This window comes from Tasmannia lanceolata, unplaced genomic scaffold (genome assembly GCF_043159265.1).
Source record: "Tasmannia lanceolata isolate RefF3 unplaced genomic scaffold, GAP_Taslan_0.1 ptg000011l, whole genome shotgun sequence".
Lineage (NCBI taxonomy): Eukaryota > Viridiplantae > Streptophyta > Magnoliopsida > Canellales > Winteraceae > Tasmannia > Tasmannia lanceolata.
Window position 1 is genome coordinate 25,370,505 of NW_027518688.1, and position 17,033 is coordinate 25,387,537.

Here is a 17,033-nt window from a genome sequence, read left to right on the forward strand (position 1 = left end):
TCCGCCTCCTCATTAGCTGTTCTTCTCCGATGCCGATGTTAATTTTCAAACCTGAGACCAATTCAAACCACCTCAAATTTGGCTCCTATCAACGCAACTTCCCCAGCTTTCACTAACATCTTTCTTAAAGCTTCACCCACGATCGTGAAAAGGAAAGGAGAGTAGATCTCTGTGTCTTAAACCCCTCGAGCTTTGAAAAAATCCTTTAGGGCTACCATTGATAATCGCGAAGGGAGATGCGTTCTTTCATCCACTTCTTCTATGTTAGCCCAAAACCCATCCTTCCCAGCATTACATCCACAAAAGACCAGTCCACATGATTGTAAGCCTTCTCCAAATCTATTTTGCAGACCACCCCTGACGTTTTCTCCTTGTGCCATGATTCCAAACATTCACCGGCAATAAGGACCCCATCTAGAATCTGTCTTTCTTCCACAAAAAATCCTTGAAAAGGAGAAATAATGGAAAGTATGACTAACCTAAGGCGATCAGTAAGGATTTTGGCTAAAATCTTGTATAAGTTATTGATGAGTCTGCTGGGCCTAAAGTCTTTTATCTTCTTGGCCTAAACTCCTTTGAAATGAGAGATAAAAATGACCTTAAGACAAGTTGCCCTTTCTATGAAATTCTTCCAACATATTCATGATCTCTTCTTTTATATTTTCCCACATTTCCTTGAAAAACGCCATTGTAAAATCATTCATATTTGGTGTTTTGTCGCTGTTCATAAAAAAAAATAGCACAAGTGACTTCTTCTTCAAACTCTTTCCCCAATCTAGAGTGTTCCTCTTGAGAGAGTGTTCTAAAAGAGATGTCGTCAAGTTTAGGATACTATCACTCACGACCCTAAAAAGGATTTAAAAAAATCAATAATCAATCCCTCCATTCTTACTTCATCTTCAACCCAAAAGCCATTGAACAAAACTCCTTTATTATATTCCTTTGAAACCTCTCAGACGCCATTTTGTGTAAAAAAAACTTGTATTCCAGTCGCCTTATTTGAGCCACATCACTTTTGACTGCTACCTCCAATGGATCACTTCCCATAAAAGAACCTCGTCAAGTTTAGAACAAAGCTCCACTCTTTCTGCAATTAACCCCTCGTTGAAAAGGCCCCTTTCCATCTCATCGTCGAGCACTTTGAGTCTAGCATCAATCTCAGTCTTCTTGCTCTTGATAGAGCCAATACTTTCCACTCTTTAATATTAATTTTTAGGAGTTGAGGTTTCTTGGTCATTTTGTAACCTTCCCAACCTTCTACATTAAATCCCTCAAATCATCTTTTTGAAGCCAGGCACTCTGAACCACAAGTTCTCAAATCTAAAAAGAAGAATTGATGCCTAAATTGGGAATTGTTCAAGAAATGTAGGAGAGTGGTCAGAAATTGGCCTAAGCACCACCTTTTGAAAGATGTTGGAAAAATGCTCCTCCCAAGATGAGCCATGACTAGGCATAATTGGTTATTTTCCAAGAGAAATGCATGCCTTCTAACGAGATATCAATTAACCTTAACTTATTGATGATGCCATTGAACTTCCTCATAGTAGTAGTTACTTTAGAAGGACCATATCATTCCTCCCCAAAGCTGGTGGTATTGAAATCTCCTTTAAACACTAAGGACGGTGTCCCATTGAAAGATTTCCTCCATTTCTTCCCATAGAATAGACCTCAACTTAGGTTCATTAGGACTGTATACTGAAGATAATTTCCAACAGAAACCATCATTCAAGATGCATGAAGCTTTCAGAGTACTTCTGCAGAAAGCACCATTTAAGAGATTTCAAAGCTTGCCTTCGTTATTGAAATCAACATAAACTTTGATAATATATAGTCGCCAGAGAAGTAAAAATAAAAGCATCGATAAACTTTTACAGGGAGTAGAGCAATTGACAAATCCAGGTAATCGTGGATGATAATCATACAGAGTATGAGATAAGACTTCAATTTTCCTATATTTTCAAAGATGTGAGCTTGTGAGCACTTTTGAAATTAGCAAAGACATGACTAAAATCATTAACAATAATAGAAAATCAATCTTCACGATGAAGATAACAAATTGAGCATGTGAACTAGTAGACATGAACTGAACCATATTTAGCTAAGGTCCTAAGAAACCATTTCAAGCAGAAGGATTTCAGAAAGAATTTCTTCACTACATCAGATTTGTAATATTCATCAAGGAAAATATTGATATTTGAAATGCCAAATATAGGACCTGATTCTCAAAGTACATTGGATTAGTTAAAAATCCCTACACAATTCGACTATCTATTAAAAAATATGGAGAATTCTTAGAATTCATCATTGATCACCAGTATGTCAATCCACATCTTTCTTAAAGGGATCTAGGAAACATGGCATGTTGTAGAGAACAAATGAAGAACATGTAAAAGAATAAAATTAGAAATTCATGGCCAAAAACAAGAGTTAAAGGGTATACGACAATAAAAGGTTTGCATTATCCGTTGCTAAGTCTTATACCGCTCATATCCTTGAGATCCGAAGTGGAATTGCGGCTTCCTTATTTTCTGCCTTCGATGCTAGGTGGAAAAGATCTAGATTTCCATGCTGCTGTAATATACACCTTAGGCAATCTTGCGAGGCCAAAATTCCTGATGAGTATGCCCCATGTACAGACCCTGGGTGATCCATGCTCACGGCTTCCCCTGCAAAGAAAAGATTATCCACAGGAGCCTGTAGCCTCTCGTACAAATCAACAGGCTTTCCAACCATGTCATAAGAATAAGAACCGAGGGAATCAGGATCCGTCCCCCAACGAGAAACCAGATATCGGATCTGTATGGTAACAAAACCGCCAGGTGTCATTGGCACAAAATTCTATATTAAGTTTTTTAACCAGCATGCTTCACATGTTAACAACCTATGTCAGAAATATCTTTCTCGGGAATTTCTCGGCAAGGGAAAATCTCGGGATATACTAAAAAAAATTATTTTTTTCGGGTTTTATATTGAGGAAACTCAGCTCAACTCAACTCAACTCAAACTAGTTGGGGTTGGCTAATGAATCCTTCGGAAAATTTTCATGAAGAAGAAAGGATCTATCCGGCTCAAATTGACTCAGCCTCATTCTGACACTAGTTGGGTTCGTCTACATGATATTATCCCAATATTTTTACGATATTTTCTATTTTTTCTTAAATTTATATATTTTTTAAATAATCTTATTTTTATCATTTTTTCCTCAATATAAATAAAAAGGAAAAGTTTTATCAAAGGGAAAAGTGTTTCTACTCAAACGAGTAGATAACTCATCTACTCCGTCGGCCAGGAGCATAGTGGACCCACATTGCTTGGATGATCCAGAGCATTCATTTGATAGGCCCTAACATAGATAGGGTGTGCCCAAAAAATCAGCTCCATCGGATCATCCTAACCCTTCGAACTATGGAGGTAAAAAATGAACAGATTTGTGAAGGTTTATACCCATCCATTTTAACCTCCACAAATTGAAGGGATAGGATGAGCCTATGGAGCTGATTTTTTGGACACACCCTATCTATGTGAGGGCCCATCAAATGAATGGTTTGCATCACCCAAACAATGTGGGTCCCCACTGTATTTTAAGCCGACGGAGTAGATAAGTTATCTACTCGATCAAGTAGAAACACTTTTCTTATCAAAGATGTCGCGATAAAAATGAGCTATGTTGAAAATATCTGAGATGTTTGTGACACAGTTCACAACTAAATGTGCAACAGTATATTATGCATAAACAAGTAGCGATTCTTACCGGCTTTGTTGCATTGGGGAGAATCTTTTCGAGCTGCAACATCGCAAAATCAGCAGCTGCCTCATCAGACAATTTCTCCATATCGTAAGCAAACCTCCCCGCAGCCATATAGACAAGGACAGGATGCCCTGTTGCCTTGTGAAGATTAAGAAAATAACCACAGGTGTAAGTTGTAGGGGCAACAGTCCCTAATAATTCAACATTTGGCCAAAAAACAGTGTCAAAGCATAGAGCAATCTTGTTTTCAATGCCAACGCCCAGATCAGAAATTGCAGTGACCTTCCACTCAGGTAGCTCCGGCTCAAACTCAATCAGATTGGCTTTGAGAACTCCGAGCGGTACTGTTATAATGGCCGCATCTGCTACAAAATTTCTCCCATTCTCAACTGTGATTATTACTCGATTACACTGATGAGCAATTTTTGTGACCCTGATTTTCAAGGTATAGATAAAAAATGTAAGTAAATAAATTGAGCCAAAATTTTTGGAGGAATAAGTTTGCCCTTTCTAATAACAAAGTGTCCAAGACTTTATCACCAATTAACTAAGTATTAAAATTTAATTTAATATCAGAAATGCTTCTGACAATTTTTACTATCAAACAACCCAATTGTCCATTTCACAGTCACAAAGAGAATTTTGCTTTTGTAAGACAAGATCCCCAAAAACTGAAGACAAATCAATTGGCATTTTCAAACTTTCATTAGTTTCAACATAGAAGATGAAAAGAATATATTATATAAAGAGGGAAAGTATAGAATATACATAACGTTGCCAGCACAAAATAGGTGTAAGATTCATCATCCCTGGAAACACTAGTAAGAGAGATGGAGTTTCATATTTGTAAAGTTCAATGGCATTCACAAAATGCAAAGGCAGAGGCACTTTCATAATTGGATGCAAGCATACCTGTGGTTCAAGCGTATGTCAAGATCCTTTGCAAGAGCTTTAATCACAGGATTGTACCCTTGCACCATAAGTCCATGGCCACCGGAAAGAACAAGCTCCTGCGTGGAAAAACAATGTTTTTGTAGATAATACAACTATTTTGACTTAGATCGTATCAATCTTGACAAGTTCATCTTTCCATCCCATTTACTCCATGTAAATATGGCCAATCTAAAGGTTAAGCACTGACTTGGTCCAAGAAAACAAATTTTCTTTGACGTGGGAAAATTTTCATACACTTCAAGTAATCTTGGCTGATCGCTCAAATTTTATCCCTTCCAAGGGGAAGACAAAAATCATACTAGTTTCTCACGAATAAAAAAATGGAAAACACAATCATTTTGTGCTATTTTTTTACTCGATACTTAAAAATTAACCATCTCAAATTAGGGTTAAAGGAATAGCACCATAACTCACAAAGATCCATGTAAGATAGACCATCTACATGTAGACACGATCAATGCTTGTTCAAGATTTACAAAGAACCTCACAACATAGACATTTTGTTTAGAATTTGCGTGGAACCACATGGTCCACCATGAATGAAATTCCTCTATATTAATTGATGACGAGTTACATCACATAGGACTTACTAACAAGCCAGTGTTTGTATCTATTTGATGCTGATGAAGATTCTAATTGAATCTAACCATTTTGGAAGTATCTTGAAACCCACGCATACTTACCTTCACATCAGATCTAAATTTTCTTTTCTACATAGAACTTTTGGGAAGTTGCCTAGTTTCCCACGCCACCTCTTTCCTATTAAAACTAGGTTTCAAGTTATAGGTATTTTGGTGGAAGCCAAATTTGAAAGGTAGATTAGATTTTTCAGAAAACCTAACAGCATATGAGTAAGTAATTGAATGACCAAATACAAGAAAAAAGACACACGAAAAGCTCTCTGCATCTCACGACTTTGAAAGAGACAAACAACGTATATGGTTTTGTGCCTCTTGGAACACGGAAAGGAGAAAAAAAATGAATTGGTTTTGTGCCTCATGGAGGGGGAAGAGAGAGCAAAGAAGACCATTTCTCCTTGGGTTCTCCAGATCAAAGGAGAAGGAGAAGAACATCGATGAATTTCTCGCTTATACGAGAGGTAAGAGAAGGCTTTGATATTCTCCTTTGTGCAATGCAAGAGAGGACGGCAAGAAGGGCTTGTGGAAAGGGTTGCAGGGGAAGGGTTCGGTAATCAATCAAGTGTTAGATCAATTGGGGAAACTATTGTAATCTTTCTATATTTCTTTCTTAGTTGAATATTTCTATGGATTGCCCGTACTACTTTGTGCCGAATCACGTAAACCAGTGTTTAAAAATGCGGATACGACACAGAACGCGGCTAAAGAAAATCCTAGTCGACTTGGCACGACGCGATCGAGTACTCGATTGACGCAGATGAGTACTCGGTTGATGCAGCCATAATTCGGGAGAGTCAAAGGAGTTTTTATTGACATTGTAAGGCAAAATGCGGAATGCGGCCAAGGTAAAGGGGAGTCGATGCGGACACGGGGGAGTTTTAAAACTATGAAGTAAACAAAGTGTGTTCTTTGTGTGTTGCCATTGTGGATTGTTTTATCTTGTGCTTTTGATTGTCGGTTTTGATCCGACCTTTGTCCATTGATTCTCTACAAAAACAAAGTAAAAGAGATGCATTAAGATGTAAAGTTTTGTTTATTAACAAGCACGTGTAAAATGTCAAAATGAACATCAAAATAAGTAGGGTATGTTTTATTTTATTTCACTAATGTTAATATAAGATTTTACCTTTCAAAAAAAATGTTCATATAAGATTTTTTTCCAACTATTTGCACTGTTAATGATATTTAAATGGTTTACTTTTTTTTGAGAAATCAAATCCATGTGAGGCAATATGCCCACTTCAGCAACCTCAACAAAACAAAGTATTATAACTACTTGAACTAACAGCTTGGAATGTTTACCACATAATTCTACACCAGAATTCTTCTCACCCAGCCGCAAGGTACTGTCCATCTCCCCTCCTTCCTCTTTCTCCTTCTCCTTTCTTTCCTTATCTCCACTTCTCTCCTCCTTCCACCCTCTTCTCTTTTCCATTTTCCCTTCTTCATTCTCTCTTTTCCTCCTTTTCTTTCTCCTCCCTGCAGTATTTTCCCTCTCCCTTGTAGTCGGCCAGCACTTCCAGCCAAGGTGGCAGCCGACAGCCCACCTTCCCATTTTACGCATCTTCTCCCTTCTCTCCACACCTTTGCCGGTTCCCTTGAATTCTCCTTACAACTGTCGGCCAGACAGTTCCCTTTTCTCTCCCCTGCAAAGCTGCAATCCACAGCCTGCAGACCCTTGCTGGTTTGCAACCCTCTTGTCCATCCTCCCCCTCCCCCCCCCCCCCCCCCCCCCTCCTTTCTCCTTCTCCTATTCCTATTTTTTCGCCTCCCACTATTGACAGCATCTGTTGTTTGTAGCAACTGTACTGGGATGTTTCCTGCTGCTCTTATTGCAATTTTCTTTGACAGCTCACTGTCTTACTAGTTTCTTGTTCAAAAATTGCAGTTACACCAGTTTCACTTTCCATCCTCATCACCTTGTGGCTGCCCCTGCTGTCTTCTCGTATTATCATCCACTTCCCCCGCCTTTTACTCTTCACCGATGACTGGTACAGCTCTTTGACAGACTGTGCCTGTATTGCTCCAGCTCCTCTTGGGATCTCCTTTTCTTCGAGGTTTGAGGCCGACCCAGACATAATCAGGTGAGATTGTTCTAATTCTATCAGCTTCCCTATAGACGCCTGTATTTATTGCCCTTTTCATCTTTTTCCAGCCATCCACCTAGCCATATCTTTTACCACTATCACCCTACCCTTGTTTTAGTTTCTTTCGGCCCTAGTGTTGATTATTTTGCATTGGTTCAGTTTGTGGACAGATCATTACATCATTGTTACTCTTTATTTATAGAACCGATTTTATGGCTGTGATCTAATTGTTTTCCAACTTTACATAGCTGAATTTATCATATTAATGAATTAACCCCAAAGCTATCAATCGTTGCAAAACCCTAGCTGTTTAATCTGTCCATGGATTGTTGGCACTGATTATTGAAGACTAGACACTTTTTATGCTCCAAAGTTCTCCTTAAAGAACCTGTGAAGTGTGAACCCTGGGTCTCTCTCCACATTAACTTACCGACTCCTCCCTTTACCTCAGTCAACTAACATCTGTTCTTTTCATTTTTTTTACTTTCTGTTAGAATATAAGCCATTGGTTCTACGAGCATCTCCTAATAGACCCCGGTCATCTCTCTCTTTCATGTTTGCACGTCGCCACTGTTTTATTCTCTCATGCAAACGCAAAGCCGCATGCCTAGTTTTTACAAGTATACTTCATAATTCCAGCTACTTTTAGTTTTAGATAGAGCAAAATGTTCATAAGATATGGAATTTTATGCTAAAGAAGCAGCAAAAGGTAACCTTATTAAATATACTAGAATTCAGTAAAAGTGAAGTTTCCCAAATTACTAAGACCAATACTCAAGGCAGGTTTTAAATTTCGGTTTTGGACTGAAATTTCAGCCGAAATCATGTAAAAATATGATTATGATTTCGTTTATTTTTTTTTAATTTTGACAAAAATGTCTAAAATTTCGGTGATTTCGGTTGAAATTTGGGCTATTTCAGTGGAAATTTCATAAATTTCGATGGAAATTATAACATTTCGGTGTATGTTTTTAAAATTTCGGTGGAAATTTTGAAAAAAAATCCAAAAATGAAATTTCAACCGAAATTTGCTTAATGTTTTGGAATTTCGGTGAAATTTCAGTAAAATTTTGGCGAAATCTTGTAAAGAAACGACTTCATGTGAATTTCGTTTCGGTTTGTGCCGAAACAGAAATATTTTGGCCGAAACGAAATGTTTCGGCCGAAATTTAAAACCATGACTCAAGGTACTCATTCTATTAAATCAGCCTAGATTGTGAACTTTGCAAATACCCAACATCCCTTGCAAAAACAGAAGGAAAGTTGCCTTTTTCTTATGAAACAGAATATCAAGGTCATTTTGGAAGAAAAGTGTTAGAATATGGAAGCCAAGGTAGAGAGAGGAAGAAGAAGAGGAATGAAGGATGGAGTCTCCACTAGGGCAACAATGGTGCAATGACGATAATATCCCTAATACTCTAAGTAATGAATAAACTACCCTACAACATTATTCAACACTCCCCCTCAAGCTAGAGTGTATATACTATAGAACTCCAGCGTGCTACAGAGAACTACAACAAACAACTAAAAATATAACCCAAAAAAAAGGACCATACATCAAAAGGTACAATAAGCTCATAACCACATCCAGCTTGGTATAACACTTATCCTCAAGTTGGTGTGGTAACATAATAAAAATATAACAAAAAGACAGCAACGGCCAAGAGTATAGCAGCGAGATTCACGGCCACCAAAAGGAGCAGTTCCCCCTAGAGAAAAACTACGGCGAGAACGATCAACCAGGGCCTCCCCCTGAATGAGAGCACAGTAAACAAATCCGCATATCAACAAGCAATGGAGGCGCCATGGCAAGAACCAACAACGGTCCAGCAAGCAAAATCGGCACACCAAAGGTGCGCACATGAGAAACAGCGAAGCACCACGAGCAGGAACAATAGCTAAGCAGCACCACACCAATAGAAGATAACCACCAGTGGGGAAACCATAGGAGACAAGGTGTGGTAGCCGGTTTTTTTCCCGCACGGGTGAGGCGGCAGGGGATCACCACATCGGGTTATCTGGGAGTGTTTAGTTTGATCTGTGTTTCTTGCGGACTCGGGACCGTGATCCTAACTCCGCAAGAAAGAGAAACTCAGAGTCGCCACCTAGGTTAGGGCCTAGGACTCGTGCTTGTTCTTCCAAGGAAAAAGGGGAAGGTTACCCGAATTTCATTGGAGGAACAATAACCAAAGGCGTTCTTTTGCTCTGGGCCTAGAACCTTGTAATTTTGCTTTGTTTGTTAAGGCATGGTCCTTACATATATCTGGGTAAGGGTTATGGTTATAATCGGGGAAGTTGTTAGGCACCCCTCTTGCCCGGATCAATCCGGTCTCTTGACTTGATTTGGCATTTTTCGAAGAATTTAAACAGGATAACTTATCCTTTATTATGATTATGCTTAATTCCGTTATGTAAATAAAATGAATTTACAAAAAGACCGAAAATAAGCGGTGGAAGTTATCCTGATTGAGATCGTATGTTGTTATATGAGTCCCGAAAGATCTCACAACTGATCACAATCAGTTTAACTTAAATCAAACAGAAAAGACAGTGCAGAAAGTAAAAGAAATGTAGAGGAGTTTATATCATAAGTTCTGAGGGCAATATGAGCCGAAGATCTTATAATGTCACCACCTCGTACCTTACTTTGTAAAGGAAATTACAGAAAGCTGGTAAATAAATGTAAATTTATCAAAATCTATGTAGAATTTGACAGCGTAACCGCGTTGTTTTTAAAGAAAGGACTCCGAAGTTGCAGCGATTTCGGTAGTGTAACGGCGTTACTCTGAAAGAAGGGCTCCGAAGTTGTCGAGATTTCGGCAGAACAACAACGCTATTCTGACAAAAGAGGTCTGAAATTGCAGAGAAATTGACGTCGTAACGGCGCTACTTTGAAGGAGGGGCTCTGGAGTTGCTGAGATTTCAGGGCCTAGGACCCGTGCCTGTTCTTCCGATGAAAAGGAAAGTTCCAAGAAATCGGCAACTTCGGAGCCTCTCCTTCAAAGTAGAGACGTTACGCCGCCGATTTCTCTGCAACATCAGACCTCTTTTGTCAGAATAGAGCCGTTGTTCTGCCGAAATCTCGGCAACTTCGGAGCCTTCTTTCAGAGTAGCGTCGTTACGCCGCCGAAATATCGGCAACTTAAGGAGTCCTTCCTTTCAAAACAACACGGTTACGCTGCCAAATTCTACACAGATTTTGGTAAATTTACATTTATTTATCAGCTTTCTGTAATTTCCTTTACAAAGTAAGGTACGAGGTGGTGACATTATAAGATCTCCGGCTCATATTGCCCTCAGAACTTATGATATAAACCCCTCTACCTTTCTTTTAACTTTCCACACTGTCTTTTCCATTTTGATTTAAGTTAACCTAATTGTGATCAGTTGCGAGATCTTTCGGGACTCATATAACAACATACAATCTCAATCAGGATCACTACAACTTATTTTCGGTCTTTTTGTAAATTCATTTTTATTTACATCCTAGAATTACACATAATCACAATAAAGATAAAAGGATAAGTTAACCTGATTAAATTCTTCTAAAAATGCCAAATCAAGTGAAGAGACCGGATTGATCCGGGCAAGAGGGGTGCCTAACACCTTCCCCAATTGTAACAATAAACCTTACCCAGATATCTGTAAGGACCATGCCTTAACAAACAGAGTGAAATTACAAGGTTCTATGCCCAGAGCAAAAGAACCCCTTTGGTTACTGTTCCTCCAATGAAACTTAGGTGCTACTCCCCTTTTCATTAAAAGAACAGGCACAGGTCCTAGGCCCTGACCTAGGTAGCGACTCTGAGTTTCTCTTTCTTGCGGAGTTAGGAACACGGTCCCGAGTCCACAAGAAACGCAGATCAAACTAAACACTCCAGAGAACCCGATGTGGTGATCCCCTGCTGCCTCACGCGCGCGGGAAAGAATCGGCTCTCACACAAGGTCGACGGGGAAACCATCGCCTGAAAACTAGAAGAAGAGAAAGAGGATAAGCAACTAACGATGAGGAAACCATCGTCTGGTGACAAGGTCGACGGCATGAATATCGTCACATGAAGACAAGAAAAAATGAAGGAAAAGATAAACCAACCAACGATGGGGACACCATCGTCTAGAGACTAGGTTGACGGCATGAATATCGTCGCCTGAAAAGAGCAGACCAACGATGGGAAAACCATCCCCCAGAAAAGAAAGGTCGACGGGAAAAGATTGTCGCCTGTAAGAGAGCCGACCAACGATGAATATGGAAGCCATCGCCCAGAAAAGGAGGAAGGAGATAACCAACCAACGATGGGGAAACCATCGTCAGGAGACAAGGTCGACGACATGAACATTGTTGCCTAAAAAGGAGTCGACCAACGATGGGGAAACCATCGCCCGGAAAAGAGAGGTCGACGGGAAAATACCGTCGCCTGTAAGAGAGCCGACCAACGATGGATAAGGAAGCCATCGCCCGAAAAAGGAGGGGATAAGGCATAAAGCCGGGAAAATAAAGAGACAATAAAGCGAACAATGTAAAGAGGAGACAATAAGACTGACTAGGGAACACAACACCACCCCTTCGGGCTAGACTAAATGAGCCCGGAGAAGACAAGATAACATAAGTAAAGTCGACAACAAGACTAGAAGACATCAAGACAAGACTCACTCAAGGAAAGACAACAAAGAGGACAGCATCAAGAGAAAGAACAACAAGACATGAAAACAGGACAACACTCCATCAAGAAGACAATACTAAGATAACAACACCAACACTCCCTTAGGAAGACAAATAAAGAAGACACACCACGAAAAGTTCAACCCCAAGACAATACGAAGGAAAAGACAATGACAACACTCCACCTTAAGTTGAATGTCAAATACCTTGAACTTGCAACAAAAAGAAGAAATTCAAGGCACCACACATCTCTCGAACATTTCATCAAACACTTGGTGAGTGCCTTAAATAACCCAAAGGAAGAGAAAATAAAGAGATTTGGAGTGAGTTTGGGTGTAGTGGGAGCCATTTGGCTCCCCAAATGGGATCGTGGTGAGAAAGTATGGTAAAAAAAAGGGATTTGGGATTGTGAGTTGAGATTGGGAGTTTTGAGTGGAGAGCTAAAGGGGATTTGGGAAGATTATTTCTTCCCAAATAAATTCAAAAGAGAAAGAAAGGAAAGATTAATAGATTTTGGGTTAGGGAAGAAATGAAAGAGTAATGGATTTTGGGTAAGGGTGTGGGATTTGGGGATTGGGAAAGACAAGAGGTTCACGGCAAGAGAGAAAGATAACACATTTTTCTCTCTTTTTTTCTTTTTTTTTAATTTACGGCAAAGAGTATGCCATAAATGTGCAAATGCGAAAAAAGGGAAAAGGAGTGAGATAGAGAGAGATTACAGAGATTCTCGGGAGTTTTGGGTTTAGAGGAAAGGCAAAAAATACGATTGGGGTTTTTAGGGATTTACGGAATGGGTTTACGATATGGGTGTTGTGCTATCTGGTTATTGCATACCCAAAAAAAAACAGGGAGATAAATCAGGGGGAGAGAGAGAGAGAGAGAGAAGAGAGAATACGTTAGAGAGAGAGAGTTTAGTGGTTACAGCAACCACAAAATAAAGGAAATGGGTTTGTGCAAATCGGGAGAGAGAAAGAGAGATTTTAGGAATCCTAAAGATTTTAGGGATCTTTGGGAGAGAAAATAGAGATAAAGAGAGAATAGCAGTGGAGGTGGATAGACTCTTCTTCTTTCTTCTTTCCCATGAATCTTTGCTCTGATACCATGTTAGAATATGGAAGCTAGGTTAGAGAGAGAGGAAGAAGAAGAGGAACGAAGGATGGAGAGTCTCCACTAGGGAGCTCCTCATGAATATGATGTACATATAGGCCCATCTAGGGCAACAATGGTACAATGGCAATAATACCCCTAATACTCTAAGTAATGACTAAACTACCCTACAACATTATTCAACAAGAAGTAATAACTTTCTTGGTTTACCTAAATGCAGAGCTAGAAGTTGTAATCCAACTACAGACAAAAAACTCGGAGGTGTCCTTGCCTGGTCCCAGTTTTTTAGTGATATCATATCTGCATCGACAGCAAACCAAGCTTCCATTCTGCATATGTACCACTGCAATACTTCATAAGCCAGCCCTTCTTGTCTACAAAAAGAGGGGGAAAAAAGATCATCGCAGATAAATCTTGTACACCAGTGGACAATAATAATGGAGCATTGCATGTGCTCTGTATTGCTTTGCCTATACCTTAAATCTGGATGTCTTTCCAGAACAATTGAAATGGCTTGGAGAACAGACATGTCATCACTATGTTCGTCCCTTACTTTCTCCGTCTGCAAAACAACCAAAATAGTAATCATCACAATTTAAAATAAAGACTAGGGAGGCATGTCTTGAAGTTTGGTTGGAAAATATACCTCTTTGAGAATTCTCACAAATATGTCTCCAACTTCAATGACAAGCTGTTGCGGAACTTGGCAACCATTCATATCAAAAAGTGCATAACTGCAGAAACAATGTCCAGAATGCTCAGGATTTGAGATTTCGTAAGTGTATTCAATATGTGAGGAATGATAGAATGAAGGGCGCCCTTGCAAAAGTCAGCTGCAAGGGCGCCCCTATTGGTTAAAGTGGATGGAGCCTAAAAAAGTGGAAACCGTGTTGACTTTGCAGAAATCAACCAATAGGGGCGCCCTTGAAGCTGATTTTTGCAAGGGCGCCCTTCATTATATCATTTCTCTCAATATAGTCATTGATCAGTCTAAATACCATGTCATAGAAACTGGTAGGCATGCTCTACTTCATTTACTCAATATAGTGATAGCGGCACAAAGAGCCCTCCAGATGAATTTTAGATAACAAAACTTACCTTTCTAAATCATGGTCATATAAAACTGAGTTGTCGCCGCTAGTACGATATAATGTAAGACCTAGAGCTCGAATCAGCGGAGCCAAGGAATTTTCATTGCAAACACCGTGTAGCCTGGAATGGTGAATGAAATAGATGTTATTATGCAAGTTTGATAGTGGCAGAGAAAGTAAAAGCAACAAAATTTAAATAGCAGAATAGGTACTTTCCATGAAGCACCCATGTCTACAGGAAAACCAAATGAGTAGTCAGTATGCACACGACCACCAAGTCTATTGCGTGATTCCAATAAGACAACCTGAACATAATGGTCATTGCGAAGCATTCATAAAAGGAGTAAAAGAAGCAGAATAAACACATAGGAATGAAATTAAAGGTCTAAATCTAGCAACCTTGAAAGAGGCATCACAAAGTGTACGAGCAGCTGATATCCCTGAAATTCCTCCACCTATCACAATTACTGAAGGGGTAGAAGGTTGTCTCTCAATATGTGAAACAAAAGTGCCTAGGTAGAGAAAAATAAAACATAACAACAACAGTGAGAATACCATTCAAAAAAAAAAAAAAAAACAACAACAGTGAGAAGTCAGATAAGCATAAAACTTAAATAAACCAGAAAAAAAAAAAAACGCCCAGCAATTAGTGATCAAAATCATTAAAAGTTTATGTAATCAGTGGAAATGCCCCAAAATACAAGATATATCCTAATATCAGAGTTGGGTAGATTGAATATATTTCTAAAACAAATATAAAAAATTGACCTCGTTGACTGCATAAATATCACTGGATGTCCAATTCATCTTTCTTTCTTTTTTAAGGGTACTTAAGCTGGGATTGAACCTACAACCTCGAGGTTCTAGAACAAAGCCTTGACCAATTGAGCTAGAGGCTTAACCCCTGTCTAATTCATCTTGTTCTTACTTTCAAACATATTAAAATATAAAGTACTACAACATCAAGATCATCCATGAAACCCAAGTACATTAGTAAAGTCAAATATGGTACCAAATCAGTTTTACCACTGGAAATAGTAACTCAATGAGATTTGCATAGGTGGCCAAGCAAAGGGTACATATATAAAGGGATGAAAAAGCAAAAGAAATGTTGGAACCAACAAATTCCATTCCTGCCTACATGCCTTGTTTACCTATGTAATAGTGAGTACAATAACATGATATCTGTAACTATACATCAACACCTAGAGGACCTTCAGCCCACATAAAAGGGATGCATGAATTACACGAAGTGGGTTAACACAATATACATATGCATACATATTGTCGTACCATTTGTGATACCCACACATTCCTTAAAGGTTAATAATATCCACGCTCCCTAGTAGTGATGAATTCCTCAGTTCACTAAACACTTTTCTGAGAATTATAATTTTTACAGCTAGCTGAAAAACTATAGAAAAAAAAAAAAAAGAGGATTGCCATTACTAAAACAAGTATTGACATCATTTTCCTTTCTGAAGTTGTCAACAATCTAGTCTGTTATCACTACATATTTGAGTTTATCAATATGAGAGGATTGCCATTACTAAAACAAGCAAGCATAAACATAATTTCCCTTTCTGAATTTGTCAACAATCTAGTCTATTATCATTACATATTTTTCCCAATTTGTCAAGAATATAGCCTATGATCATTAAATAATTTTCTCAATTTGTCAACAACCTATTCCATTATCATTACATATTTGAGTTCATCAACATCCAAATTTCTAAACACAAAACTCTACCAATCCTATCCAATTAAATCCCTGTCAAGAACACACACAAATCACACTTCTAAATTAAGCATGCAAATAGAAACAAATCAAGAAAACCCTAATTTATCAAAACATACCAAAAAAAAAAAAACCCTAGAAAAAGAAAATCACTAGAAAACTTCTCCGAATTTCACATACCATCCATCGAATTGTCGCAGATCGAATGTTTCGGATCCATTACTTCGTATAAAAACGATCCGCAAAAATTAAAGATATTTAGGGATGTATAGGTAATAAAAAATTGGAAATTAATTGGAAAGAATGATAGAGAATAAAAATCAAAAGGCCTTCAATGAAGTGATTGGAATTCGAAGAACAACGTAGTTTAGCAAACCAGCTCATACGTAAAAAATGGGTTTCAAATTTGGGGAGAAATTCAAAAGAAGAACAGATGGCGAAAGGAGATGAATGGGTTCCAGAGCTTTCGATTGATTGAAAAAAATAAAATCTCTTCTCACAGAGGGTTTTTGTTATGATGTACAAAAACGCTAAGAAGCGTGATAGAAATCAAACTGGTCTTTTTTTATGGACGGAAATAGCCTTCTGTTCATTACGTCGAAACATCGTCCATCTATGTGAATTACTAAAATAGCCCTCATGATTTGGGAGATTTTTTATAGGAAAAATTATTAAAAAAATGCAAAGTTTTGTCTAAATTATAAATAAAGAGTACTGATTTGAAATTTATAAAAAATGTACTGTCAGGTGAGAGAAGATGGCTTTTAGCACAAATATACCCCTCCTACCTCTTTTTTCCCTCTACTTTTTTGCACCTATCCCTATGCACTTAATACCTTCTCACCTACCACATTCTTCTAACTCAAGGCTTTTCTAACGTGGAAAACTCCATGGAAGGGTTTTTGAAGGTTGCCATTTACAACAGGGTTTCGTATTCACGAGGGTTTATTCATGATAAACTTATCGAAGTAGTGTTACAAAATGCAAAGAAAATGCATTTTGAGCTTAAA

At 38.5% G+C, this 17,033-nt stretch overlaps 1 protein-coding gene across 1 annotated transcript; it reads right to left on the reverse strand.

Moving 5' to 3' along the window:
• Window positions 1-2,162: 2,162 nt before the first annotated feature.
• LOC143886775 (polyamine oxidase 5-like) lies at window positions 2,163-16,556 on the reverse strand. Its single transcript, XM_077390892.1, has 10 exons — window positions 16,204-16,556; window positions 14,685-14,797; window positions 14,501-14,590; window positions 14,293-14,405; window positions 13,841-13,928; window positions 13,671-13,756; window positions 13,466-13,568; window positions 4,661-4,758; window positions 3,752-4,181; window positions 2,163-2,796 (listed from the first exon to the last, which is right to left on the reverse strand). Exons 1-10 carry the CDS (start codon window positions 16,241-16,243, stop codon window positions 2,485-2,487), a joined length of 1,473 nt encoding a protein of 490 aa, XP_077247007.1. The 5' UTR covers window positions 16,244-16,556; the 3' UTR covers window positions 2,163-2,484.
• Window positions 16,557-17,033: the final 477 nt, after the last annotated feature.

Coding starts and splice junctions, on each gene's coding strand:
- LOC143886775 (XM_077390892.1), bottom strand. CDS start 16,243: ATGGATCCGAAACATTCGATCTGCGACAATTCGATGGATG. Junction 14,591..14,684: donor TTTGTGATGCCTCTTTCAAG/GTTGCTAGATTT, acceptor CATTATGTTCAG/GTTGTCTTATTGGAATCACG. Junction 14,406..14,500: donor TAGACATGGGTGCTTCATGG/AAAGTACCTATT, acceptor CACCATTCCAGG/CTACACGGTGTTTGCAATGA.